The sequence below is a fragment of the Dasypus novemcinctus genome, chromosome X, assembly GCF_030445035.2.
Source record: "Dasypus novemcinctus isolate mDasNov1 chromosome X, mDasNov1.1.hap2, whole genome shotgun sequence".
Classification (NCBI taxonomy): Eukaryota; Metazoa; Chordata; class Mammalia; order Cingulata; family Dasypodidae; genus Dasypus; species Dasypus novemcinctus.
This window is the reverse complement of record NC_080704.1, coordinates 182790610-182817242: the sequence shown is the minus strand read 5'-3', so window position 1 is coordinate 182817242 and position 26633 is coordinate 182790610. Positions and strand designations below refer to the sequence as shown.

Sequence of the window (26633 nt, the reverse complement as noted above, 5' to 3'; positions counted from 1 at the left end):
TGCGCTTGCGGCCGAGACCGGGTTTCATTGGTCAAAATCTCGGCGCGAGCGCTGATTGGCTGAGCGAGCTCCGAGCCGGGCCAATCCTATTGGTGGAGGGGCCTCTGCTGATTCTCGGCTCACGCGGGAGAAGAGAAGGGCCGGCTGAGCGTGGGATGGGCTACTTTCGGTTCACGCGGCGAGCGAGCTGAGGCCGGCCAGGGCTTCTGCAGGCGGGTAAGGGGCGCGGCCCGGCCCTCGGGGGTCGCCTCCTGTCGGCGGTGGGCAGGGAGTGAGAACGGGCGCCAGGGGGCCTCGAGGCTGAGGGGGGCGGCCGGGGTCGGCGCTTCCTGGCGCCAGGGTGATTTAGAGCTGCACTTCCCAGAGTTGGGCGACGCCCGGGGAAACTGAGACCCAGAGAGGGAAAGGGACAGTCCGAGCGTCGCCTCCGAGGTTCGCGCGGAAGGCTGGGCTTTAGAAACAGAATCCACCGCGTACCAGGCCGTGCCACTCCACGAACCTGAGCTCCTCCTCTGAAGGTGCGCCTTGGAGAATACTCCTGCCTGAGCCGGATGAATAGTCCCCAAACCGGGTTCCAAGAAAGGATCACTTTAGGCCCCCCGTGGTTACAGCCCAGGTAGCTGAGCTAGGGGCCTTGGGTACCGACTTCCTTGGAAGGGAGTGAAAGAGATATGAGCACAGGATGGGGGAGGGCATCAAAATACCCTCTTTTGGACCCTCAGACCCTCGAGGCACCCAGGGAGGAGCATTAAAGGCTGAGTGGCCATCCTGTGCAGTGTCACAGAGGAGTTGGAAAGTCGGGGCATGATTGGAGAATTCAGAGGGGCTTGGGCAAGGGTGTGGGCTAAAATGGAGCTGTAGAGGTGGAGCTGACTGTAGGTCCAAGGACCTGCCCTCCTTAGGCAGCCCAGCATCAGAGAACCGAGTGTCTCTCAAAACCCTTACCTGCTTCCCCTCTTGGCATCAGAGCAGTAAGAGAACAGAGCACAAGTTGCTAGGACTGGTGCCCCATAAATGGAAATGCCCTTTGCCCTCTTCCCCTTTGAACAGTGAACCAGGTTCAAAACCGCAAGGTCATATTTGACTCTTCCTTTCCCTGCACATCTCCCCCCTCCCTCCCATATTTAGCCTCCACTTTCTATCAGTTCTACCTCTGAAATGCCATTCCTTTTCTCTTTCTCACCTCTGCTGCTTCTCTCCCGATTCAGACCATCCTCAGCCTTCCAACTCAGCGTGGCCCAGCATGACAGGTCCCCTCCATCACCTCCATAACTTCTCTCCTCCACCACTTCCCTGGGCCCAGACACCAGCTTCCTTGCTAGGCCTCAAATGTGCCAGGCACTCTCCTACTCCATTTGTCCTTGCTGCTAGCCCTGCCCCCTTGCTTCCCTCCTCTGGGTCTTTGCTTAGCTCTTATCTTCCCAGCAGCCTATTTAACACTACATGCCCAAGCCCCCACACTTGGCTCTACTTTTTTCTTTCATGGCATCTTGCATCTTCTAACCTACTGTCTATTTTTACCAGTGTACTTTTCGTTGCCTCTCCAGTAGATGGCAAGCTCTGTGAGGGCAGGGATTTGTCCTTTGTTCACTGCTGGTGCTCTAGTGCCTTAAAGGGCAAGGGACCATGTCTTAGATGCTCAATAAATCTTGGTTGAATGACAGGTGGGTGTCTCCTAGTTTCCCACCTCTCACCCATCTAACCTACCCTGTGATGCCAGGTTAGTCTCCCAGTCTGCAGCTCTGGTCAGGGCCCTCCCCTGATCTTATACCTTCAGAGGCTCCTAGGAACCAGCACAGTTCTGTCTTGGCTGGGTGCCAGCTGTGTGACCTTGGGCAAGCCACTTGACTTCTTCAAGTTTCAGTTTCTCATCTGTTGAATTACACCAACAATGCCCACCTCCTTCAACAGTTGGATGTTTTTTTGGGTCTTATGGGATAATGTACTCATATGTGCAATGGCCTGACATTCAGCAGCTCTTTGATATCTTTTTTCTCTGATTTCCTCATTCCTCTACCTGGAATGCCCTGAGCCTTAGTCTTCACTAAAATCTGTCCTCCACACTGGCCCAAGTGAACTTTCCAGAGTTCGTATCTGATCAAAACACTCACTCCTACTTACATCCCCCCAGGGTCACTCCTGAGCGCCTGCATGTTCCCAACCCTTACCCAGTCTTGCCTCATCACTCACTGTGATGCAGCTTGTCTCAGCTACCAAGACACATTGGTTCTATACCATTGCCTTGTCCCTCCCAGCCCTGGCCGTGGACACTCACCCCTTTCCTTTGGGCTTGCTCCTCCAGAGCCTTTCAATCAGGACTCAGCTTCAGGTCCACCCCCTTAGGGCAGGCAGGTCTGTTTCTAGGTTCTGTGTGTCAGCAGCAGGGTGGCCTCTCACAGTTTGCAGCCATTTTCCCCTGGGCTTGTTTGAGCTGCACACCTGCTCAGAGATAGGCAGAAAGAGCTGCTGTCTGACAGATGGATCCTCTTAAAGCAGCAGTACATGCCAGCAGCTGTGCATGTGCCCGTGTGCTCTATTCCAGGCTTTTTGCTGGCCCTGGGAAAGGTAGAGAACAGTGTGCTAAGCATTTGGGCAGGTGCAGTCACAGGCGCTGAGGAAGCAATGACCTTTGCTGGCGATGGGGAGGAGGTGTCACAGAGGTGGCAGTTGAACTGGGCCTGGGAGGGTGAAGGGAAGGTACTCCGGGCAGGGTGGGCTGAAGCTTGCAGGCATGCTGGTTGCTTTCCCAGTGGCCCTGCACACATGCCAAGCCAGGGAAAGCAGGGAACAAATTCTGATTTTGGACTTCTGGCCTCCAGAATCAGGAGACAATACATTTCTGTTGTGCCAGCCAAGTCTGGTACTTTGTCAAAGCAGTCCTGGCAAACTAAGACAGCCTAGCACCCTCCTCGCTATCTGCAGGTGAAGAGAAGGCCTGGACGTCCTCCCCCACGGATGTCCTCCCCCACCAACGGACCTGTGCTGCTCAAACAAGGCTCCTGCGAGGCATCACAGACCACCCTTTTGTGAAAACAATATCCAAACAAAGCCTACTTTGTCTCAAGATATAGGCAAATGCTTTTCAAAGTTTTAAGTTTTGCAAGTCAGCTAAGAGTTTTGCCAGTAGCTTAGTTGTGTCCAGGAGTTGGGATGTCCAGGACGAGCCAAAGGAGTTAGGCAGAGCCCACTGCAGACCTCCCCCACCCAGACCTGCCGTCTGGTCTATAACCGAGTTACGGCAAACATCCAAAAGCCTCTGAATGGGGAAAAAAAGGCAGCAGAGAGCCGCAGGCTAGGGGGGTTGTTAAGGCTGACACATCAGAAGCCTCGGGCCTTGTGGCTATTCCGCGCATTTTGTGTTTGCCATTCATCCATTAAGGGTCACTTGGACCTTGTCCACCTTTTGGCTGCTGAGAGCATTGGTGTACAAGTCTTCATGTGGCCGTCTTCTTTCCTTCCTCTCCATGCTTCCCTGGTGCCCCGGGTGGCTCCATTGGCAGAACATGCTGCCGGCCGGTGCCCTTGCTCCTGGCGCCCTCCGAGGGCCCTCTCTGTCTGTGGAGGAGCTGATCATTCAGGTTAGCATTGAACTGTAGTATGTAGTTCTCCTTGCTGCTTTCCTGAACTGCCTCTTTCTCACCTGATTCTGCCTGGTAGCAAGGGGACCTGCTGAGAGCCTTCTCACCCTGAGGCTCCTGGGAAAGCCAAGTGAAAGCCATCCTCCTCCCCTTGCATGTTGTCCTCCTTTATATACCCCCAAACAAACGCTCTATTGGTCCCTTTCTTTTCCTGCTTTTCTCGCAAAGCCTGAGGTTGTGCTGGTGATGAAAGCTAATCCCCAGCCTTAATTTTTTTATTTTTTAGGAGGCACCAGGAACTGAAACGAGGGCCTCTGGTGTGGGAAGCAGATGCTCAACTGCTTGAGCCACATCTGCTCCCTCCAGCCTTAATTTTTATTAAGGAAAGGAGAACAGCATGAGGTATTTTAGAGACAGTAATGCTCTTCCTTGGATGAGGTGGCAGGGAAAATAGTCCTTTCTCCTGCAGTTTGCTCACAAGTCTCAATCTGTCTCATTCTTTCTTCATGCCTCCGCCATCACCTCTTGATGCACACATACTTTAAAAACTCATCTCTGGTGGTTGAGGCCACCCCAAAAATGAGCTTTTGGGGAGTATTTGGTTGCCTACCTACTCTACTTCCCCATGGTGAATCTGCCCCAAATCCATCCAAAGTGGTGAGCACTGCAAGGTGCAGTGACAGGCAGGTGTTCTAGAATTCTGGGGTGTCAGGGATGATGATAGGTGCTATGGATGGTGAGATGTTGCATAGAGACACCAGGCAGGTGACAGGCCGAAGTCTTCCTTACCGTCCCAGGCAGGAAGAGGAGGCAGCCCCACAGGGCCAGTGGGGTCCCCAAGGTGGAAATCAAGGTGGGGGCTAGCTGGGGTTTGCAGGCTCCCTGTGGATTGGGTAGTTTGGATAATTCTGCAGGTCCCAGAAAGGGACTGTCCTTGGGTGGTTGGCCTCAGGGTCCCTGAGCAGCTGACTGTGTGGTAGTCCGGGAACTTTGGGGCCCAATAAGGGAAGTGAGTGGAGCAGGGACTTAGCCAAGGGGGATTGACAGGTTTTAGCCATTGCTTCACAACTGGGTCAGGACAGCATTTTTGAACTGTCATTGCAGCAGGACAGTCCCTACCTGCACACAGCTTGCACTGCATGGCAGGAGAAAGGAGGGTGACATGGGAAAGCAGAGGAAGGAATATGTGGGGGCAGTGTTAGCTGTCTTTAAGGGGATGTCACCAGAAACTAGGCCCCGTGCCGAGGGCTTTGCAGGTATCTTCTCAGTTAACTCTCTTTAGTCTTCACAGTGACCTTCTGAGACCGTTCATCTTACAGGCAAGGAAGCACAGCTCCCAGAGGGCTCCCAGTGAGTGTGGAGGAGAGCTGGGGTTTGAACCCAGGTAGCCAGGCTCACAAAGTGAACTGGCTGCATTGAGAACAGAGGCATGGGCATCTTTTGTAGGCAGTGAGGGTGAGCAGGTGCTACCAGGCCCCACACTCCCTAGAGGACGGGCTTGCCAAGCCTGGTTAGACGTACCACGGGACTTTGTGGTCCAGACTGTAGCTGCCAAGGCACACACTTGGCAAGGTCAGAGGCAGATGTAGGGAATCTCCTTGGCCCCATGGATGCCCTCCACCCTCTCATTTCCTCTTGCTCTTGAGGATTTGGAATAAGAAATTGGCTGTAGATACTTGTGACTATAGCACCACCAGAATAAAATACCAGACCTGGGTACTGACCTCCCTGACCCCCGCCCCAATGAATCTCCTATACCTCAGATGGCATTGGGGGCTAGAGAGCAGTGGGAAGGGTTCTGCATGGGTATGTATGTACAATGGATTCCTTCCAGTGTGAGAGCCCACTCTGCCAGGCACTGGGCTTCATGCCAGAGATAGAGCAGTGAGCAAGACAGACACAGAACTCCCAGCAGATTGTCTGCAGGGCTGTGGCACAAGGGCCCAAGTCCCATTTTCCCAGCTACTTTGGCCTTGACATGCTTTGACTCAAATGAAGCCCATCACGCATGCCAGATCTGCTTGGGATGAACAGACACTGCTGTGTAAAGGGACTGTGGGGAAAGGGAAATGGGGTGGGATGGGGTGGGCAGAGAGCTACGGAGGACTCTGTTTACTCATTATGTGCGTTTGAGAAATGAATATGGCTGGTGAAGTTTTGATATCTATTTTCCTGAAAGCTTCCATGATTTCAGAGATGTGGCCCCAAAGCAGTCCCACCAAACTTCAAGAACCCTGGTTATTCAAGGCACATCAGCTTTTGACACTTCATGTAAATCAGTTCCTACAGGGACACGGGATGTCACCCCCTTTGTTCCAAGTGGGGGTGGGGAGGGCAATGCTCCAGGGACCTGGGACTCAGCAGGTTAGCCACTACCAAGAAGGCATATGCACAGAACAAAATAGGGCCCAGCCCACCCATCAAACTGCTGTTTTCTGCTTACAGCTCAGTACAGTGGGTGAATGAAGAGAGGAGCAAATCCTAAGGGCTGTCATAAAGGTGTGACCAGGCACTGTCTACACCCATGTCATCTGCTTAGTCCCCACCACACTCGGCACAGCCAGGAGAGTGCCATGTCATCCCATGCCCAGCATCACGGGACAAGCACTCAAGTCTTTTGTTACTGATAAGGAAACGGAACTGCAGCAAAGATAAGTGATTGGAGCCGATTTGCACAGTTCCTGATAGTGCCAAGCCCAGGGCTTGGGCTCCCCAGGTCTGCCTTTTCCCACTGTGCTGACACAGGCATTATGATCAATACAAATAGAGAATAATTGAAGTGCTGATTGTAGAGTGGGAAAAGGCTAGGAAACCAAAGTTGTTGTTCTTGCTGTAATTGACAGGTGAGGTGATTTAACCAGCTTCCAATTCTGCCTCTAGGGCAAGTGCACATTTCTTGAGTTATAGGCCCAGCTCTGCCCCTTCTCTAAGTGAGCATCTTGTGTCACAGGAGTAATAACGCAGTGCTGCATCCAACAGCTCTCGCTATGGTTCAACCATTTGTGAAAACAAAGGGGGCTGGCATATGCACAAAACACTTAACAGCTAAGATATGTTCGGGTTTATTTATACAATATAAATCTCTTTTTCTAAATATGTCTTCAAGAAGAGAGAAGCTCATCACAAATAGGACCGTATTTTGCACAGAAATGGACCAAGAAGTTGGAGAGCAAATGGGAGATAAGGTGAAAGAGATGCTTTTGTCAGAGGATGTTCCAAAAGTAAGTACCAACAGAAAATGTTCACCAAAATCAGGTACAGGCAAGGGTGAACACATACATACTAGCATGCCAGGGATATCTAACTTGTGGATTAAAATTATATTTAGCCCATAGATTCAATCAATCAATGTTGTATTTTTTTATAATGTACATCTTTTAGATGTATCAGTTCCTTATTGCTGTGTAACAGATGATGTCAAAGTGCAGGGGCTCAAAACCGTATGTATTTGCTCACAGTTATGCAGTTTGCGCTGGGCCCAGCTGGAGGGTCCTTGACTGGTCATGGACCCCACTCATGTAACTGCAGTTATTTGGTAATCTCCTGGAGGATGTGTCCCCAGGTGGCCTCAGTGACATGGGTGTTGGCTGGTGTCGGGGGTTCCCTCCATGTGGCCTTTCAGTCTCCAGTAGGTTAGTGTGGACTTCTGGTCTGATGGCAGAACTATTCCCAAAGGGCAGTAGCAGCGGTTGCAAAGCATCCCAAAGTGTAGCCTCAAATCTTGGGGGGTCTTTAAGGAGTTGTTGGGTCGAATGTTCTTCAGACCCCATAGAGCTTCTTCACGTAGATTGGCACAGGTCTGCTTCGATTTACTTGTAATGAATTTTCGTGCCATGTTAAAATGTGTTTATACCAAATGTTAATAAATGGGCCACTGGAACAGCCTCATTTTGGTGGAGAACTCAGAGTCAAGCCTCTTTGGGGGGCCTCTGTGTAATTAAAGGTTAACCTGAGATTCCAGTGTTCAGACAGATCAACAGAGCTACCGGTCACCTGCCTTATTTGTGGACACCGTGATTTTATTGCTGCTCAGCAAATAAGAAGAAAATCAAGAAGTCAATGGTTATAGCCACTGGCATCCAGTTTCCATTTTTTGCATTCTAGAAAATAACCTTATCTTTTCTCATTGAGTGACTTATAGGAAGTAAAAGTTATACATTTAAACAACTAAAATAAAGAGAATATCTCTTTACTTATCTTTATGTTCTGCATAAAGTCTCTGAAGAAAGGGTTCCACTGCTCAGGACAAAGCAAAACAAGGCTTAAAAAGCCCAGTGGTCTAGACCATTCTCTTATCTCAAGTTTATATTACAGTTGGCTTGCTTTCTTATTCTTAAAACAATCCCCAAGGCACTGATTTTATAACCTTCCTCAGTAACCCATTTTGGAGTCCCACTACCCATTTCTAACCTCGAGTGTCATTCATAATTGTTAATAAGTATTCCTTCTTGTCCTCTGTGATCAATTCCATGCCTTGTTTTTTGTGGCCATGAAAAATTAATAATTGTTCCATATAATCTCCTAAATACGTAGCATTATAGGTCTGCTAAAGAATATTGTCCCATCACACATTTGACTCCTCTGGGATAGTCATCCGATCCCAGTTGTTACAAAGCTCTCTGTGAAACAGACCTGGGCCTGCTCATTACAAGCAGTGTTGGTGCAACATTCCAATGTAATAAACAAATTCATGTCACTCTGTTAAAGAGTAAAGCACTGATTAGTTGCATTTAAACTTGTAAAATGAAATTGCACTGGACATAATCCCAAAGGTTTGTGCTTTTTTTAAAAACTAGACTATCAGCCTTTGAACCAGCCATAATGAGAAAGGTCAGATTATATAAAAGAGAATCTGAAGCCCTTAGGTTTGCTGACAAAACATGTCTAGCTCTGAGCCTCTTTGAGATCAGCCAAACTGAGTAAAGCAAGAGAAACTAGGCTGGAAGGCTCTGGGTTACTCTTTTTTTTTTTTTCCTCTCCCCTTCTCCCCCGCCGCCCTAGTTGTCTGCTCTCTGTGTCCATTTGCTGTGTGTTCTTCTGTGACCGCTTCTATCCTTATCAGCGGCACCAGGAGTCTGTGTTTCTTTTTGTTGTATCATCTTGCTGTGTCAGCTCTCCATGTTTGCAGCGCTATTCTTGGGCAGGGTGCACTTTCTTTCACACTGGGCAGCAATCCTTACAGGGTGCACTCCTTGCACATGGGACTCCCCGATGCAGGGGACACCCCTGCGTGGCACGGCACTCCTCGCCCGCATCAGCACTGTGCATGGGCCAGCTCCACATGGGTCAAGAAGGCCTGGGGTTTGAACCGCGGACCTCCCATGTGGTAGGTGGACGCCCTATCCATTGGGCCAAGTCCGCTTCCCGTGGGTTATTCTTAATAACTGCAATCTGCCCGAAGAGCTAAATTGGGGATAGAGAGAAGAAAGGGATTTCAGCAAAGGGGGCCAAGTGGGATTTTTGAAGTTGACTTGGCCACACACTGAGGTCAATTGTGGGAATTGATGGCACAAGAGCTAAGGGTGGTAAACATTCCAGTGCCACCTCCAGATGAAACACCCAGATTGGGAGGGGGACAGTTGTGAAGGTGCATGGCCCTGGAACCACTTGAGTCACCTGAATGTCTTCGTCATGGACGTGTTTAAGGAATAAGGAGGGGAGGTTGTTAATTTGGTTTTTATTCAGGAGCAGCATGTCTTGAAGATCTTTCCACACCCCCAACTTTGATTTACTATATATGAGCTAAGGAAAATGGGCGATTGCCATCTTAAGGAAGAAAACCCAGATATAGTTTCAGAAAGGCCCTGGGGAGGGGACATCCCAGGTCTTCCATCAGGGACACGTAGAGCCAGTTTATTCAGCGTGGGGCAGCCACAATTTTGCATTGACTCCCTGGAGTCAGAATATTTAAGTACAAGCATTTGCTGCTTTGTCCTTCCATAATCTGCAGTCGCTGCAGTTCCAGAGTGAGTTGGAATTTGGCCAGGAATTTGTGTGTGTGCCATAGGCTGAACTGTAAATGCCATAGCTCTCCCCTGGGCCCGTAACTTCCCCAGCCTTCAGAGAAGAAAAAACAGAGCCTGCGTCTGGGTGGTTAGCAACTTTCGAGTGTTTGAAGTACAAACTATCAATTGTGTTTTTGTTTTTAAGTAAACTTTATTTCAGCTTCAAAAACTAAAATAACACAAAAGGCAGCTTGACAATTATGGAAGCATTACTTTAAAAAATTCTGACAAGGCACATTAATCTTATGTAATCCTACAAACAAACTCAGTTGTTTCTCCAGTGTTCACTAAGATAAATAAATGACCGCAGACTGCTTCAGTGACATGACCAGGTCTCCTTGTTAATGAAGAAAATGAAGGAAAAAATATTTGATTATATTTGTATCTCATAAAACTAATTTCCATAATCTTTTTTTTTACCTTTAGCATTGATACAGTACTTTCTTTGCCTTGGTAAAAAATATTACAGTATTACTGTTAACTATTGTCTAAAAATTGCATTAGTTGTATTTTTCCCAGGTATCGCCATATTCTTTATACCTTGTAATAGAGGAACATTCTCATATTTATATTAATAATCACAATCCCCTGTACCACCAAAATCACTGTGACACAGTCCCTAGATTATCCTCTACCTGTTTTTCAAGTAACATTAACCTCCCTAGATGTCCCCTTTCAACCACAATGACATTTGTAAATCAGCAGTGTTATACCCATTGTAATGTGCTACCATCTACTCTATCCACTTCCACATATTTACATTCCCCCTTATTAAATGTTCTATATTCATTTAGCATCAGCTCCCCCTTCTCCACCCACTTTCTCTCCCCACCCACTTTCTGTCCCCTCCTAACCTATACTCTAGAGTTTAACTCCATGAGTTTACTCATCGTATTTCATTCACGTCACTGAATCCATACAATATTTGTTCTTTTGTATCTGGCTTATTTCACTCAACAGTGTCCTCCAGGTTCATCCATGTTATCCTATGCATATCCCATTTTTTCTTACACAGCTATATAGTATCCCATCATGTGTATAGACCACATCTTGTTTATCCATTCATTGGTTGACAGGCACTTGGGTTGTTTCCATCTTTTAGCAATAATGCTCCTATGTGGAGGACGGCAGGAGGATAATATTGGGAATGTACAATAATAATTTTGGAAGTTGATGAGGATTGTGATTAATAATATAAGTACGGAAATGTTCTACAGGGTGTTAAGAATGTGGTGATACATGGGGAAAATATAACTAATGTAATTTAGATACTACAGTTAACAACATTGATAACTTTGTAAAATTTGGTCCCCGGTGCCTCCTAAAAGAAAGAAAAAACAAACAACAAGCAAGCAGGCAAAAAACAAACTCAGGGAAGCCAATGTGGCTCAGTGGTTGAGTGCTGGCTTCCCACATACGAGGTCCTAGGTTCAATCCCTGGTCCGTTCCTCAAAAAAAATAATAACACCTCTATGAACAATGGTGTGTGAATATCTGTTTGCATCCTTGCTTTCAGTTCTTCTGAATATATTCCTGGCAAGATTGCCAGATCATATGGCAGTTCTCTATTTTGCTTCCTGAGAAACAGCCAAACTTCCACAAAGACTGTACCATTTTACATTCCCATGGGTGGCTTTGTTTTTGTTTTTGTTTTTTTAGAGGTAGTGCCCAGAGATCAAATATTGAGAATAGGAGCTCTCACTTTTTTCTTAGTTTGTCCAGCTTTGGTCACAGGTGTTTTAATTTCAACAGTGCCTCCTTTTCCTTTCACTAAATCTACAGTATGTATTTTGTCATCTCATCCAACCAAAGTCCATTTCCATGTCATTTGTTCTCTCTCTTCCCCCGTGACTGATCCCAGAAGAGGAGATTGCCAGTGGCAATAGAACACCAGCCTTTTAGAAACCTTCAAAGTCAGCTCAAGAAGAGCTTAAAACAACCCCTCCTACACACACACACACACATTTACCTGCCATTTCACTGGTTCATGATTTGTGCGTATTAGAACTTGCCTATTATCATCACTCTGTTTTAACCTGCCATCCCTCTCTCTCTGCAGGCCAAGAAATGCACGGTGATCGGAGGCTCTGGATTTCTAGGGCAGCACATGGTAGAACAGTTGCTGGCAAGAGGCTACACCGTCAATGTATTTGATATCCGCCAAGGGTTTGATAACCCCCAGGTGCAGTTCTTTCTGGGTGACCTCTGCAGCCAGCAGGTAACAGCCATCCTGCCTTTCCTGTTCTCCCAGAGTCTCCACAGGGGCATCATGTGGCTTCCCTGATTCCAAGGCCAACCAAATGGTTGTTTGGATTTTTGTGGTTTTTTTGTGTTCTGTTTTCTTGAGAAGTTTAAAAGTTGGGCTGTGGTGTGCCAGCCCCTTCTCTAGGGTATATACCCCAAAGTGCATTGGCTGCACCACAGAGTATTCATTTAATTGAAAGATAATTCACTATTGTAGTTTCCTAGTCTGCTCAAGCAAATACCATGCAAAGTAATGATTTAAGCAATGGGAATTGAATGGCTCACGGTTTTGAGGCCAGGAAAAGGTCCAAATCAAGGCGTCTTCAAGGCCATGCTTTCTTCCTGGAGATTGCTGTTCTGGGACTGGCTGCTGGTGATCCTTGGTCCTGGGCTCCTCTGTTCCATGGCCAGGCACGTGATGGCCTCTCTCTGTGTAGCTTTCTCTCTATAATGGTCTGAGCTTCATTCTGCTTATGAGGGACTCTAGTAAAAAGGATTAGGATCTACCCTGGGCCCCACAAGCTAATCAAAGGCCCTTAACCAAATCCACAAAAAATTCAAAGGAGCACACTATCTCTATTTAGATACATATGAGATGTTTCAAACTGACCGGGTCTGCAGTTCTGTGCCTTAAGCCCCTTCCCCACCGCACCATTTAAAGTCTTAAATGGTCTGTACCGGCTTTCTCATTGTTTAGGCCCTAACCCTGGGTTTCATCCTTGATTCCTTTCTCATACCCTTTGTCCCATCAGCAAATCTCAATATAGACCTTGCATCCAAAAAACTTTGCACTCCTTCCTTTGCTACCACCCTGGTCCAGCCTTTCATGTAGACTTTTGCCATCACCTCCTAAGTCACCTCCTTGCTTCTGTCCTGGCCCCTACAGTTTTGCCTCAACCCATCTGTCAGAGGGACCCTTTGAAAGCGCAAGTCAGACCATGTCCTGAGTAAAACGACTCCCAAAGGACTCTGCGCCCCCCACCCCACCCCCACTACCTGTCTTGCCTCACACCTTCTAATCCTCCATCTCACTTGCTCTGCTGCAGGCACACTGGTCTCCTCACCCCTCCGCAGACTCACCAACCAGGTGTCTGCCTTAGGACCTTTGTACTCACTGCCAGGAATGCTCTTTGCAAACGACAGAGCTCATTCCCTGACTTCCTATATACTAAACGACAAGTTCCTTCCTTTCCCCTTACTCTGCTTTATATCTCTGCGTGACACTTAGCAGTAGCTGACGGACTCCGCATTTGCCGGTGTAGTTGTCTCTTTCCCTTCTAGAAAGTAACCTCCCTGAACACGGGTTTTGTGTCCTCAAAGGAAGCAGGAATCCTTAGCAGACTTGAACCTCCCTCCAAACTGCTCCCCCAGCTCCTGTGCTCACGTGCCGGTGTTTGATTTCCAGCTTTGCTTGAATGCACTTTCACTCATCCATCCAGCCACCTGTTCCATCCATCAGCAAGTGCACGCCAGGTATATAATGTGTACCAGGTGCTGTGCAAGGCTCTGGGGATATAGCCATGAGCAGAATGTCAGAAATCCCCGCCTGCCCTTGATTTGCTCTCAGGCTAGAGAAATTGACATGGCATATATCCTGGGATGCCAGGAGACAAGACTGCTAGTGAGAAAATGAAATGGAATACAAGGATAGAGAGCAATGGGAAAGACTACTTGGAGCTGCAGTCCTCTCTGAATACACGAGGAGGTGGTATTTGAGCTGAGACCTGACGAAGTATGGGCCAGGAGGTGTCCTTCAGACACCTGGAGGCAGCAAGTGCAGAGGCCTGAGATGCTCTAGTGCCCAATAGCCAGGAGGCCTGTGTGTTGGGGGTGCCGTGGAATGCTGGGAACAGGGCGGCAGCCCTGACCAGATAAAGCTTTATGTGCCCTACGTTGTACTTTACTGGAAGGTTGAAGGGCTGCGAGAAGCCACTGGGAAGGTACTGACTAACATGCTAACACGTGAAAGGAGTCTCCTGGCCACCAGGTGATGGGTGACTTGGGCCAAGCCAGGAGCCTGGGAAGTACTTGAGAGCTACAGCCAACAAGTGTGAGGATGTATTTGATGTCGGGGGCACAGGAGCAGAGTCAGGAGTGATGCTCAGGTTTGGGGCCCGAAACAACTTGGGAAGTGATGATTCTGTTTTCTGAGATAGGACGCCTAGGCGAGAGGAGCAGGTTGTAGGGGTGAGGGGTTAAGGGTTTGGGGCCTTTTCACTTGAATGCTCACCAGGCAGGTGGCGGTATGGAGGAGATGGTGGTCTGTGCCCATCTGGAGCCTAGTGAAATTGCCGGCGGAGTGAGTGCAGCAGGGCGGAGACACAGCCTGTCATCTGCGTCCTGGGGCTCTCGGGAGGCAGGACAGCCAGGGTCCGGCACAGACTGAGAAGGGGTGGCTGGTGGGGGAGAAGCCAGGTGGAGAACATGTTTTGAAAAGGCGTCAGGTACTGAGAACCAAGGAAGGGCTCCTGGATTTGGCAGCAAGGCAGTTTTGGTAACACAATGGGAGTTGTCTAGGAATGCTGGGAAGAAACACCGGGTTGGAGGGGTGGGGTGAGAGAAATGGAAGTGAGGTGGAGACAGAGTAGAGGAGACTCTCTTGAGCCGTATTAGCATGATGTCAACAGAGAAATGGGGCTAGGGGGATGTAGGGATCAAGTAGGGCTTCGTATGCTGATAGAGGAGCAAAACATTGATGGCGGAGCAGATCCTCGCGTGGGGCAGAGGAGGGCAGGACAGTGGGAGCTGGTGGCATTTGGCTGCAGCATTGGCCTGGCGCAGGAACCCAGGCAGCCCAGACCTGCAGAGGGGAGGTGGACACAGACGCAGAGGGTTGCCAGGTTACGATGGGGGAGCAGAAGAAACTTGCCTTTGCTGCCAGTTTCACTGCTGAGAATGTGGAGCCGGAGTGGAAGGGGGTGTTGGAGGTGTGAGGAGAACAGGGCAGGAGAGCAGATAGACCCGGGGAGGCTGTAGTGGGGTGCCCGGGCTCCTGGATTTCAGGGGCCATGGATCAGCACCATGTGGCATTCTCCAGCTCCACCCAGCTGCTCCAGGGTGGGAGCAGGCTTTTGGGTTCACCGTGACTCGCTGTCTTGTAACATGTGTCGTGGTCTGACCTGTGTTCCTTTGTAGGTCACACACCTCTTTCCCCCTTATGCCTTTTAGGGGGTTGTTTTTTTTTACACTTTATATTCTACAGTGACTATGTCTGAGTTTTCTTTTCAAATCTTATTGACTCATTACCGGAAAATTTCTCAAATACTGATTTCCCTCATTCTGTCTTCTCCCTTTCTGGATGCCTTACCAGACCCGTGGTAGAGATTTTCACTCTGACCTCCACGTTTAGCCTCCCCTTCTCCCTTTGTACTGTTTTTTAGGATATTTCCTCTGTTCTTTGTGCAGTCGTGGCAAATGGTGTTTCATCTTTGCCCTGCACTCCACACCCGGATTATTTTGAAGCCAGTCCTAGACACTAGATCATTTTGTCTGTAAATATCCGTCAGTATTTGTCTCTGAAAGATTAGACTCCTTAAAAAAAGGAAAAAAGACCCACAATTTCATGATGGCACCTAAAGAGCCAGCCAGTGTTCAGGAATCCCTGTGTCTCGTACACATTTCTATGTATTTTTTTTCCAAATAAGGTTCCAGACAAGGCCAAGCCATTGCATTTGGGTGATAGGTTTAAGATTCTTTTACAAGATCCCCTTCATGTACTTTTTTAAACTTGAGTTTGTTGGTTGAAGAAACCATGTTTATTGTCCTATAATATTTCCGGTGATCTGGATTTTGCCAACTGCATCCCCATGGTGGAGACCTGCATGTCCTGCAACCTGGTAGGACTGAAACTGCACTCTCCAGTCTGGCAGCCACTGGCCCCAAGCGGTATCAAGCACTTAGGATGTGGCTGGTCTGGGCCGAGATGTGCTGTATCAGATATACACCAGACCTCAAAGACAGTACAAAAAGAGAGAGAAAGGAATGTAAAATAACTCATGAATAAGCTCTAATGTTGATCACATGCTGAAGTGGCTCGTATTGTATTTCTGTTGGACGTAAGGGTTGATCTGATACTGGTTCCTTTTTTCCTCCTGGAGCAGCATAGCAATAGCAGCACACACACCTATTGCTCAGATTGTGGTTTCCTTGGGGAAGTAGCCTAGTCCAGGACCCTGGGCCAGGGGTAGTTCAAGGTGAGTTTGGAATATTCCTTTAGGAAATGCTCAGAAACCAACCCACAGATCCCTGAGCAGCTTTCGAGATCTCCTCTGGCTGAATTTGGGGCATTTTGAGCATCCAAAAACACAATGACCATGATAGATTAAAATACATTTACTAAAGAAAGAAGCCACAAGTCCGTAGAGACCCTTAAAAGAAACACGAGGGGAGGAGGGCGTCCTACTTTACTAATAAACACACAAGCAGTGCTGGAGTTCAAACTCTGCTGTTTTGCAAGCAGGGCATAGAGTGTGCTTCTCCACCAAGAATCAATAAATGTTGTGAAAGCTATGCGGTGGGAGGTTGTTGGAGAACGAGATTTATGCAGTCGGTCTCTAATGATCACCCCACAGATTACTTAATTACAAAGAGCTGGCCTATAAATGGGGATGTGGCTGAAAATGGTAGTATACAGATGTAAATGCCAATTGACAGAATGCTAGAGAATAATCTAGGCACTGAATAGCACAGTAAACCAGAGGTGGATGAGAATTGTGGTTGATGGTACAGATGCAAGAGTGTCCTTTGTGAGCTAGAGCAAATGTGCATCACTACTGCAGGGTGGTGGGAATGTGGAGAAGCATGGGAAAGATAGAGCTGGAGTGACCTATGGACTGTGGCTAGCAGTAATAATGTAATAATAATAGGGAAGAAAAGGTGTCTTTTTGATGACCGGGACCTGGCAGGTACTACCTTAAACCCATTGATCAAATGTAACATCCCCCACAATGGGTTAGACTGCCAGTGTATCGCTTACGTGAAGATTTTCCCCAAATCTAATCATGAGGGAACAGACTAACCTGTTAAAACATATAAACAGAAACAGACTGATCCTGGACTCGAAAAATGGCAGTGTTCTGGAAGAAAAAAATCTGGGGAGATTGTTCCAGACTGACAAAAGACATACTGGCTGTGGCTGGTTCCTGTATCCAAAAATAAAAATGGATATTCTTGGGACAATTGGGGACATTTGTGAAGAGAGTAATTATTGGCTTATAGCTTCATTTCACTTAAATTCTTTGAATGTGATCATTGTTTTGTGGTTATTTAGGAGAATGTCCTTATTCTTGGGAGATGCCTGGGGGAATGTTGAGGGTTGAAGTGCTTTGATGCCTGCAACTTAGCTTTGAAAGGTTTGAGGGAAAAAATTATGTCTTTGTGTAGAGCAAGAGGAAAAAATCATGGCAAAATATTAATAATTGGTGAACCTAGGCATGGAATTTTTTTGGAGATATTGGCCTCCATTGATGATCAGGCCTAGGTACTCTGCATTAATTAAGGCTTGGCACAATGCTGACATGCTATCATTCCTTGGCTAGCACAAATATTTGTACTTTGGAAAGATTAAATGCTTGATTCTTGCCTTTTATTTACCACCCTTCAGAAAGAATTGCCCTTCTTACTGGTGATCAGATTGTCCCTTCTTTGAGTTGGCTTGTACATCTCTTTCACATGACCCAAGTAGTCTTGATGGCTTCCTTCTGATAATGACAAGATGTTCCTGGCTTATCTTGTGGATTTCTTGCCCCAGATCTGCCATCAGCCATTGCTCTCAGGAGCTGCACTTCGTTGAGCAGTAAATTAAACCCACCCTTTCAAGTTGCGGTAGCATGTCTAGTTTCCCAGGAAGGAATATTCCTGTGTCTTGGCTCTTTCCACTGGCTCGAATGGGGTGCAGCTTTTTCATACTTCATAATTTGTATCCACGAGCTCACCTGCCTCGGGTTTTATGCCACAGGTGCCCTGAATTGAGCCCCCACCATGGAGGTAGGGGCTTTTGTTGCCTCTGCCTTGATCCCACCGGCTTCTGCCCTCAACCAGTCTTTATTAGAGACCAGGCAGTGGGAATGGGGCGGGTAAAGGGACAGCTCGGTTTCCACCCAGTGCACTTCCATACCGTTTGGCTCTTTTACTCGGAGAATGTATTTCTGTATTGCTTGTACAATTATGAAAGGGCGAGAGCCCCCCTCCTCCCCCCACGGGCCAGGGAACGGGAGCGCGAGGAGGTGGTTTGACCTGTCTAAAGCAGGAGTGACTTTTTTTTTTCCTGGTCTTTGTTTTCTTGTCCAGGATCTGTACCCAGCCCTGAAAGGTGTCAGCACGGTTTTTCACTGTGCGTCACCCCCACCGTCCAGCAACAACAAGGAGCTCTTTTACAGAGTGAATTACATTGGCACCAAGAATGTCATTGAAACTTGCAAAGAGGCTGGGGTTCAGGTAAGGAGAAGGCCGGGAAGAAATGCCTTTGGGAAGGTGGCGTGACCCCTTCCCAGGCACATGGGGCCCCAGTTCCCCTTTGCCTAGCCGCGGTTGCTTCCTGAAGTGTTGCTAAGATCTTTTCTGTTGTGAAGATTTGGCCACAGGCATCCCTGCATGTGCTGATGGCCCACGCGCCACGGCCAGCAGGGTTGTAACATCCTAACTGCATGCGACAACAGAAATATTTGACTTGGAGGCCTTTGAGGCCATCTGAGGACCCTAAGGCCTATTAGTCTCTGGTTAAACAGCTATGAAATGTAGACATTTGCTATAATTTACAAGAAAAGCAAACTGTATTTACTCTTAGCCAATGGAAACCTGTTTTCACACAGCTCTGAGAGGATAGGGACTTCACACGAGCCACAGGCTCCCCGCATTGTGATAAATCCTGGTTCTCTGAGGCACCAGCTTCTGGATGAAAGAGCTACCTGTCAGCCCAGCACCCCAAACTCACAGTGACATATGCCATGGATGCTGTATAAGTGGGAGAAAAGCCCAGAGTGAGTTGGGGAGGTTCTTTACTGAGAACCGCCCCCTCAGGCTGTTGGGCAACAAGAGGAGCCAAGGAGGTTGCTTCTCCAGGTTCTGTGCACCCACTTACCCTCTGCAACTTGCGAGACACTTGACCAGACCATTATCACTTCATCTGCTCCCTCATTCGGTAACCAGAGGCTACTAATATCCCCTAACCATTGAGGAAACTGAGCTTTAGAGGTGTTCACAGGTAGCTCTGTGCTAGAAAACGGAAGAGGTGGGATGTGAATTAGAACTTCTGGTGCCAAATTCCAGGCTCTGCACAACACCATGTGCTTATGAATGGAGCTCTGTAAAGAGCACTGCTGCCATTTTGGAAAGGGAATATTCCAGGCACACAAAAAGAGTGGGAGAATAATGTGGCACCCATATACTTGTCACAGAGCTTAAGAAACAAGAATACTGGTAGAGTTGAAGCCCCCCCTGTGCCCGGCCCTACCCACAGCTATCGGCACTTCTAAATTGATTTTATTTCTGTTTGCTGCATGAACAGCTGATATAAGGTCTTAGTCTGCATGTTATAAAACTTTATAAAAACACCATCAAATGGAATTTATTCTTGGGCAACTTTCTTCTTTCCCCAACACTTAGGTGGCTGCGGTTTATCTGTCTTTCTTTGGGAACCCTAGTACATTCACTGAAGGGAGAAAAGAATTTAGTGGATAAGGGTGCAGGAAATGGTTTGCGTGTGTGTGGCATATTTAAAGGAATGTTTCCCAACACCAAAATCAAAAGATTGCATTATGTATTTTTTTATGAAAGTTTGAAAAAGCGTTGCTTTCCACATTGAAGGCTTCAATACACCAGGAATTTCTGTCCATGTACAAAGTGACACAGAGACCTGATTGTTTTCCTTATGGCACCATTGATTGTGTGACCTGTCCTTTCCCTGCTGTTCACTATCCCTTCCAGCATGCTGGGCATCCACGCCCTGCCCAGGTCTTCTCCAGGGCCCTTTGCCCCGTCCTTTCCCTGTGCTGGCACATTCTGTCTTAACTGAGACAGCTAGATACTAAGTCCCAGTCTGGCAGGGCAAGTCATCTCACCACCCATGTTCTTCAAAATCGCCTTGCCTTTGCCCTTCTGTATACATTCTAGAATCAGTTTGTCAAGTTCCTTGGTTGTTACTCTACTTGCACTAGACTTAGAAGTAATTTTGGAAAGAATTGACAAAATTGAGTCTTCCTATCCATAAATATGGGATATCTCTCCATTTATTAACCACTCTTTACTGCCTCATGATAGAATTTTATACATGATGTCATCTTTTGTTAAATTAATAACCTAGTGCATTATTTTTGGTTGCTGCTTAAAATGTCTCTTACATTATGTTTTTAATCGTTGCTAATGCATAGGAGCACAGTTCATTTTTGTATACTGATTTTGTGTTCAGCAATTTTATTGAACTCTCATATTGCTTTAATTTTGTCTGTTGGGAAGCGGATTTTGCTCAACTGATAGAGCATCCGCCTACCACATGGGAGGTCCAGGCTTCAAACCCAGGGCCTCCAGACCCATGTGATGAGCTGGCCCACATGCAGTGCTGATGCACGCAAGGAATGCCGTGCCATGCACGGGTGTCTCCTCCATAGGGGAGCCCCATGTGCAAGGAGTGTGCCCCACAAGGCGAGCTGCCCCTTAGGAAAAAAGTGCAGCCTGCCCACGAATGGTGCCGCACACATAGAGAGCTGATGCATCAAGATGACACAACAAAAAGAGACACAGATTCCCGGTGCCACCTGACAAGAATGCAATTGGACACAGAAGAACACACAGCAAATGGACAGAGAGAGCAGACAGCAGGGGCGGGGGGAGGGTGTAAGGGTGTAAGGGGAGAGAAAATAAATCTTTAAAAAAAGTTTTTGAGTGTATTTACCTGTACTTTCTGCAAACAATAACAGTTCTGTTTCTTTGTTCCAACCATTATACCTTTTTATTAGTCTTAATCCTGCCACTCTAGTCAGGACTTTCCAGTATGATGGTCAATAAAAATGTAAACTTAGGATCCAGATTGATGGCCTTCAGTGCCTTAACCAGAAGGCTAGAATAGCATTTCTCAGGGTGTGCGCGTGTGTGTATCAGCATCACCAAACAGACATCTCCCTGGAACTTTGAGCTATCCTTGCCCGTGGAAACCTGTTGTATCCCTCGGGTGTGTTGGCATAGAAAACAATGTGCAAATCCACCATTTTGGGATGTCACGCCCTACGTGTCTGGAATCCACGTAACTGCACAAGGGGCACCCTTTGTCCTGAAGAGTGAAGGTAGAGCGGCCTTGTGACTCTGGGTGGACAGGTGCCACTTGCTTCTCTTTCATACAGGACTGCCAAGCCGTTTAATAGTGATAGTTACTGATATGCGGTTTTTTTTTTCACAAAATCTTCCTTTCTCCTCTGCCAGAAACTCATCTTAACCAGCAGTGCCAGTGTCATCTTCGAGGGCGTCGACATCAAGAATGGAACCGAAGATCTCCCGTATGCTGTGAGGCCCATTGACTACTACACCAAGACAAAGATCTTGCAGGAGATGGTAAGTGCCTGGGAGCCGGTCGAATGAGTTGCAGGCGCATCCTGTGAGAGTTCTGCAGAGAAACGGTTGTGAACCAGGAGGTTAGTACTCTGGAGGCCTTCGTCCCTAACTTGTGAGGGACAGCTGACCCCAACGGAGCACTTAAACGTGGCCAGACACTCTTCCGGGCCCTTGACGGAAATGGCCTCGTTGAGACGTCACAACCTTCCGACCTGGTCAGTTCTTTGACTGTCTACATATTCCAAATGAGGCCATCGCAGCACAGAGCAGTCTGGTGCCTTCCCACAGCCATGCAGCCAGTGGGGGGGCTGAAGCCAGGCAGCTGAGCTCCTGCATCATGCATGGCCTTCCTTGCTCACTAGGGGACTCAGAAATCAGAGGCAACTCCCAGTGGCCCAGAGCACGTGGGCAAGCGTGTATTCATCTGAACTCACCTCCCTTTTTTTAAATTGAACCACAGAGGGATCTGGCTTTACATCAAAGAGAAATGCTTCTCAACTGGGCATAAGGCTTCGCCAAGGGACATGTGCTTTAGGCAGTGTGGCCAGCAGTCTCCAATAATGCCTCCCAGGGGTTTGCAGCAGATCTCACTCCCTTAAAAGCGCTTTCTAAGCAAATGCATCAAACCAGAGCTTAGCACCTAACCAACAGCGGCCCCCTGAGAACCTGAGAACCAGTTACATCCCATTTGTCTGCTATTTCTCCAGCTCGCAAAGTCCCACAAGTCATCCACAGGGAAATGTGAGGTCTTCCCAAGCCCGGGGTCAGAGGCCTATCTTCAGGCAGCCCCCACCCTGCTCCTCCAATGCTCATGTGCCACCGCAGAGCACTTGGAAGCCTCCTCCGGGCCTACAGTGACCTTGGTCATCCAGGGATCCTGTGCACATATTGGCCGAGGTGCCAGGGCCTCCCCTCCTCTTGACAGCTTTGGCTCAGACAAACAGCTTTGGCTCAAGATGCTAAGTATCTTGGCGACTCCAGCAGCACCTCACCTGGTGTCTCCTGTCATCCAAGGTCCACAGCCCCTGTCAGCTTCAGACCCTCCTTCCCGCTCTCTCCTCTTTAGCAGTAGCAGGGGGTCTTGGTAGAGGCCATTTGAAGACTTATTTATAAGTCGTTCCCTCCGTCACCGTGAGGACCCAGTGCCTGGCAGGAAGAGGAGGGGCATCTGGGAATCAGAGTAGCTGCTACATTCACAGTTTAAAAAAAAGAAAAAAAAAGCTACTTCTCCAGTCTTGGACGGCACTGATCATTGTCAATTCAGTCAACAAGTAATTTGAAATAACCGTGACTGAAAACCACGAGTGCAAATGTCACCAGTGTAGAGCAGACAGTGTAGAGCATAGAGTGATATGGCATCAGGGTTACTCTGCTGGCCTGGTGTCCTGTCGGCTAACAAATTGACACAGATCATCCCCTGTAACCGGCACACAGCCCTGTCAGGGCAGGTACCTTTATGAGCCCCCTTTGTATCGACAACATAATGGGTCTTTGGAAAGGTGGACCCTTGTTACTTTTGGGGACAACCTACTTCTCTGGACCTGAAGCTTGTAAGTTCTGGTTTATAAGCCATAGAACAAGCCTTCGTGTTTTCCTTATAATAGAGGATGGGAGTAATGGCTCCTGCTTTGTGGGTACTTCCTGGAGAAGGGCCTCTGCTCTTTGGGCTTTCCTTGTAGTGAAGCCTCTTACTTGACTGAGGTCTCAGAATTGACCAGAACAGCCCAGGAGTGGTGGGATTGTGTGTGTGGTCGGCACCTCGAGCCTAGGGAGGTGCCCCTTTGGCAGCTACCAACTGCTGCCAAGGCTGGGCTTCCCCATGCCACATTCATGCATTTCAGTGTCTGAACCCCAACCCAGGACTTTGTAGCTGGGCTGACTAGTCTTTACCCTGCTCTCCCTCTTGTACTTTCAGACTTGGGGGCACAGGGATGGGGGTAAAGAAGTAGCCCTAAATTACATCAGCGACTGCGGTGGGGAGGCTTCCTGGCAGGGCATGTGGGCTGTCTGTCCACCATGGGAGGTGCTGCTTATTGGAGATGCTGGGCTGTCCAGTTTGTCTGGTTAAGCTTTCCTCCTCCTCTCCCACAGGCGGTCCTCAGTGCCAATAGTCCAGAGAGCAATTTCTTAACCATCGCCATCCGCCCTCATGGCATTTTCGGCCCAAGGGACCCCCAGTTGGTCCCCATCCTCATCGAGGCAGCCAGGAGGGGCAAGATGAAGTTCATCATTGGGTGAGCCTTCCCATGGTGGCTTTGTGCCCTGAGGGTCCCTTGCAGTCATACCACCCCTAGGCCGAACTCCAGAAGCTTCGCATCTATCCTGGTGTGACCTTCATGGTTGCCCTCTCAGGGAAGCTGGGAAAATATCTGTGCCCATATGTGGAGATTGGAACTAGCTCAGAGGGGATGCAAATGGCCCAGGGTATCCACTCCATCCAGGAAGGCAGGCACGTGCAGGTGGAAGGTCCTAGGCAGGTGGCAACAGAGGGTGGCGGGCAGCTGTGGTGGTTGCTCTTTCCCAAATATGCCTTCCCTTTCCTTTGTTTCCTCCTCTATTTCTGCCCTTTCTCACCCCATCCTTCGTCTGCTGCTTTGTCTCACCTCTCAGTATCACTTTGAGGGATTAGAAAGAGATGGGTAGAAAAATGGGAGAGTGGAGCAAGGCATTGGCTTTAAAAGGCTGCTGCCCGCCTCGGAGCCCAGAGCGGGAGCCACCCGAAGGCCCCTGGACTGGGGTGGGCAGACCTGACCTCCCAGAGTCATTGGCTGGCCCTGTCCTCACACCCCATCCCTGAGGGCCCCTGGACATCCTGGCCCGCCCAGCATCCATATGTTCCAGGGGCTGGCGTTGCCACAGCAGGAGGCAGCTGTGGTAGCCCCTCTCAGGTGCTGAGGCCAGGGAGCTCCCCAGATCCTTGGGCCAGGGCCCTGCCAGGACTGAACTGTGCCTTCTGTGCCTGCAGAAACGGGAAGAACTTGGTAGACTTCACCTTCGTGGAGAACGTGGTCCACGGCCACATCCTGGCCGCAGAGCACCTCGCCCACGACGCAGCACTATGCGGGAAGGTAAGGGAGCTGTGGCCGTCCACTGGCTTTGGGTTGATTCTCCCCGAGACTGGGTTTGTTGGCAAGTTGCTTTTGAACCACCTGGTGCCTTGGTTGAGCCCCTGTGGTGCACAGTGCTATGTCACCGCCACCATAGCATCCCATAGGAGGCTTGTCCTTAACTCACAGGCAGCCACCATCTGCCCGGTGGGATGTGGCCCAGTGTGTGTGGGCGGGTGCTTGCTCCTCACCCCGCCCCCTCAAGTTCACCAAAGTCTCTGTTCACCTGTCACCCACCTGCGCCCATTCCCCCCACCCCTCCAGAGGCGTCTGAAGCTCCTGGCATTTGGCTGACCGGTGGGCAGCAGGTGGCTAGCACTGGCCACTATCTGCCGGTTCTCACTCACCATCCCCTCATCCCCTCCTCTCAGTACCAGGGCCCGTGCTTTCCTTGTACCCTCTCCCGATTTTGGACTGCCCTTTGCTGCTTTGGCCTCATTTTGTTCTCCTGAGCCTTTGCTCATCTCCACAGTAACTCTTAGGGTAGTTTGGAACCGATGCATACGTGGGAGAAGAAGATAGATGAATCTCACCATTAGTCCCGTCAGATTGAAGTTTACCTCCTGGACTGCAATCTCCACATAAAACTTTCTTTTCCCCCTTCTGCATCTCAGCACTGTCCTGAGGGGCATTTCAGAGGTCAAGACAGACCGCCTGAAATGCTCAGTGGCAGGGATGTGTGGGGCAGTGAGTCTCCACCAGGGCGGCCAGGGCATGGCCCACTCAGCTCCCAGCCGGTGTGTCTCTGACGCCCCCTCCCCTCCCCAGGCCTTCCACATCACCAACGACGAGCCCATCCCCTTCTGGACGTTCCTGGCCCGCCTCCTGACGGGCCTCAACTATGAGGCACCGAAGTACCACATCCCCTACTGGGTGGCCTACTACCTGGCCCTCCTGCTGACCCTGCTGGTGGCGCTGCTGCGCCCCGTCCTCCAGCTCCGGCCCACCTTCACCCCGATGCGGGTCGCGCTGGCTGGCACCTTCCACTACTACAGCTGCGAACGGGCCAAGAAGGCCCTGGGTTACCGGCCGCTGGTCACCATGGACGAGGCTGTGGAGAGGACCGTGCAGAGCTTCCGCCACCTGCGGAGGGTTGAGTAACGTGCCCTGGGACCCAGCTCTCTCATATTTTCCCTGTGAACCGATGAACCAACACAAGTTTCCGCCCCTTCCAGTGAGGGTCTTCGGAGCCCAGGACTCCCCCTGCTAGCCCAATGGAGGTACCCGGCCCCTGCTGTGGCTGTGAGGGGGCAGAGGCAGCAGGCTGGCTTTCTTCTCAGGCTGCATTTGGATTTCTCAGAGCAGGCGACTTTGTGTTCTACCGTTCTGTGTGTTTCTCTCTCCTTTCCTCCCTCCCTCCCTCTTTCTGCCCCCACTCAGTTTCCTTATCACAGAGACCACCTTTGGAATCTCTTGAGTTCCTCTTTAGTCTATACTCCATCTTTGAAGACGATAAGCCATTTGCTGATTGAAGATGGAGAGCTGCTTGGTTTCCACCCTCACCAGTGCTAGAGCAGATGTCCCTTGCCTCTGTTTAAGGCCCTGCGTTAAAAGACCTTAGAGGAAAAGCAGGAGGTAGAAACACGGGGTGAGACCTCAGGGGTCCATCTCGTGGCACACACACAGAGTTTTAAAAGCGTTCCAACGTAAGGAGCTAAACCAGCTGTGATCTTGCCTTTCCCTGGAAAAAAAAACACTGCCGGTGGCTGGACTCCACCTGCTTCCAGTCTGGTCCCGGTACCATTGGCGGGTTTTGTTTTCTCATAAAACATTCCTTGGCAGGCACATTCCTCTTCGTCCCCAGAGTCCTGTTGTTGTCCCCAGAGTCCTGTTGTCGTTTCAGTGGGCCGGTGGCTGGGGCAGCTCCTCCCGAGGCGGGGCCTGCGGCTGGCTGAGGTCAGGCGTGGGAAGCCTCCTCTAGGGCGGTCCTCACATCCCCGACAAGATGATGCAGAAAGGGCTCCTTCCCTGCTGCCCGCCCTCGGCCTTCTGTTGACATTTCAATGTAAATCTAATAACTCACCTTCTCTTTTCTCCTTAGAAAATCTGACTTCTGTTTCAGCTAAATGAAATGTGCTCTCAGTACCTCTGGAGTCTTCTCTGCCTTCCTGCAAGGGTGGGAGGCACCTGGGAAGCCTTGAATAAAGTGTGTCATCCGT

General features: G+C 49.2%; 1 protein-coding gene across 3 annotated transcripts; it reads left to right on the top strand.

Annotated features, from left to right (window-relative positions):
* Positions 1-103: 103 nt before the first annotated feature.
* NSDHL (NAD(P) dependent 3-beta-hydroxysteroid dehydrogenase NSDHL) lies at positions 104-26633 on the top strand. 3 transcript variants are annotated; one of them, XR_009184458.2, is made up of 9 exons: positions 104-216; positions 6685-6799; positions 11643-11801; positions 18116-18262; positions 21239-21367; positions 23459-23601; positions 24333-24435; positions 25243-25694; positions 26516-26633. XR_009184458.2 is itself a non-coding variant. In XM_058292081.2 (9 exons), the coding sequence occupies exons 2-9, from the start codon at positions 6728-6730 to the stop codon at positions 26522-26524; spliced, it is 1086 nt and encodes a 361-aa protein (XP_058148064.1). In that variant the 5' UTR covers positions 104-216; positions 6685-6727; the 3' UTR covers positions 26525-26633. The 3 variants fall into 3 exon arrangements, 2 of the variants coding, with proteins under 2 accessions (XP_058148064.1, XP_058148062.1); XM_058292081.2 differs by having other exon boundaries at positions 25243-25566; XM_058292079.2 differs by adding an exon at positions 3501-3578 and having other exon boundaries at positions 108-216; positions 25243-26633.

Coding starts and splice junctions, on each gene's coding strand:
- NSDHL (XM_058292081.2), top strand. CDS start 6,728: ATGGACCAAGAAGTTGGAGAGCAAATGGGAGATAAGGTGAAAGAGATG. Junction 6,800..11,642: donor TGTCAGAGGATGTTCCAAAA/GTAAGTACCAAC, acceptor CTCTCTCTGCAG/GCCAAGAAATGCACGGTGAT. Junction 24,436..25,242: donor ACGCAGCACTATGCGGGAAG/GTAAGGGAGCTG, acceptor TCCCCTCCCCAG/GCCTTCCACATCACCAACGA.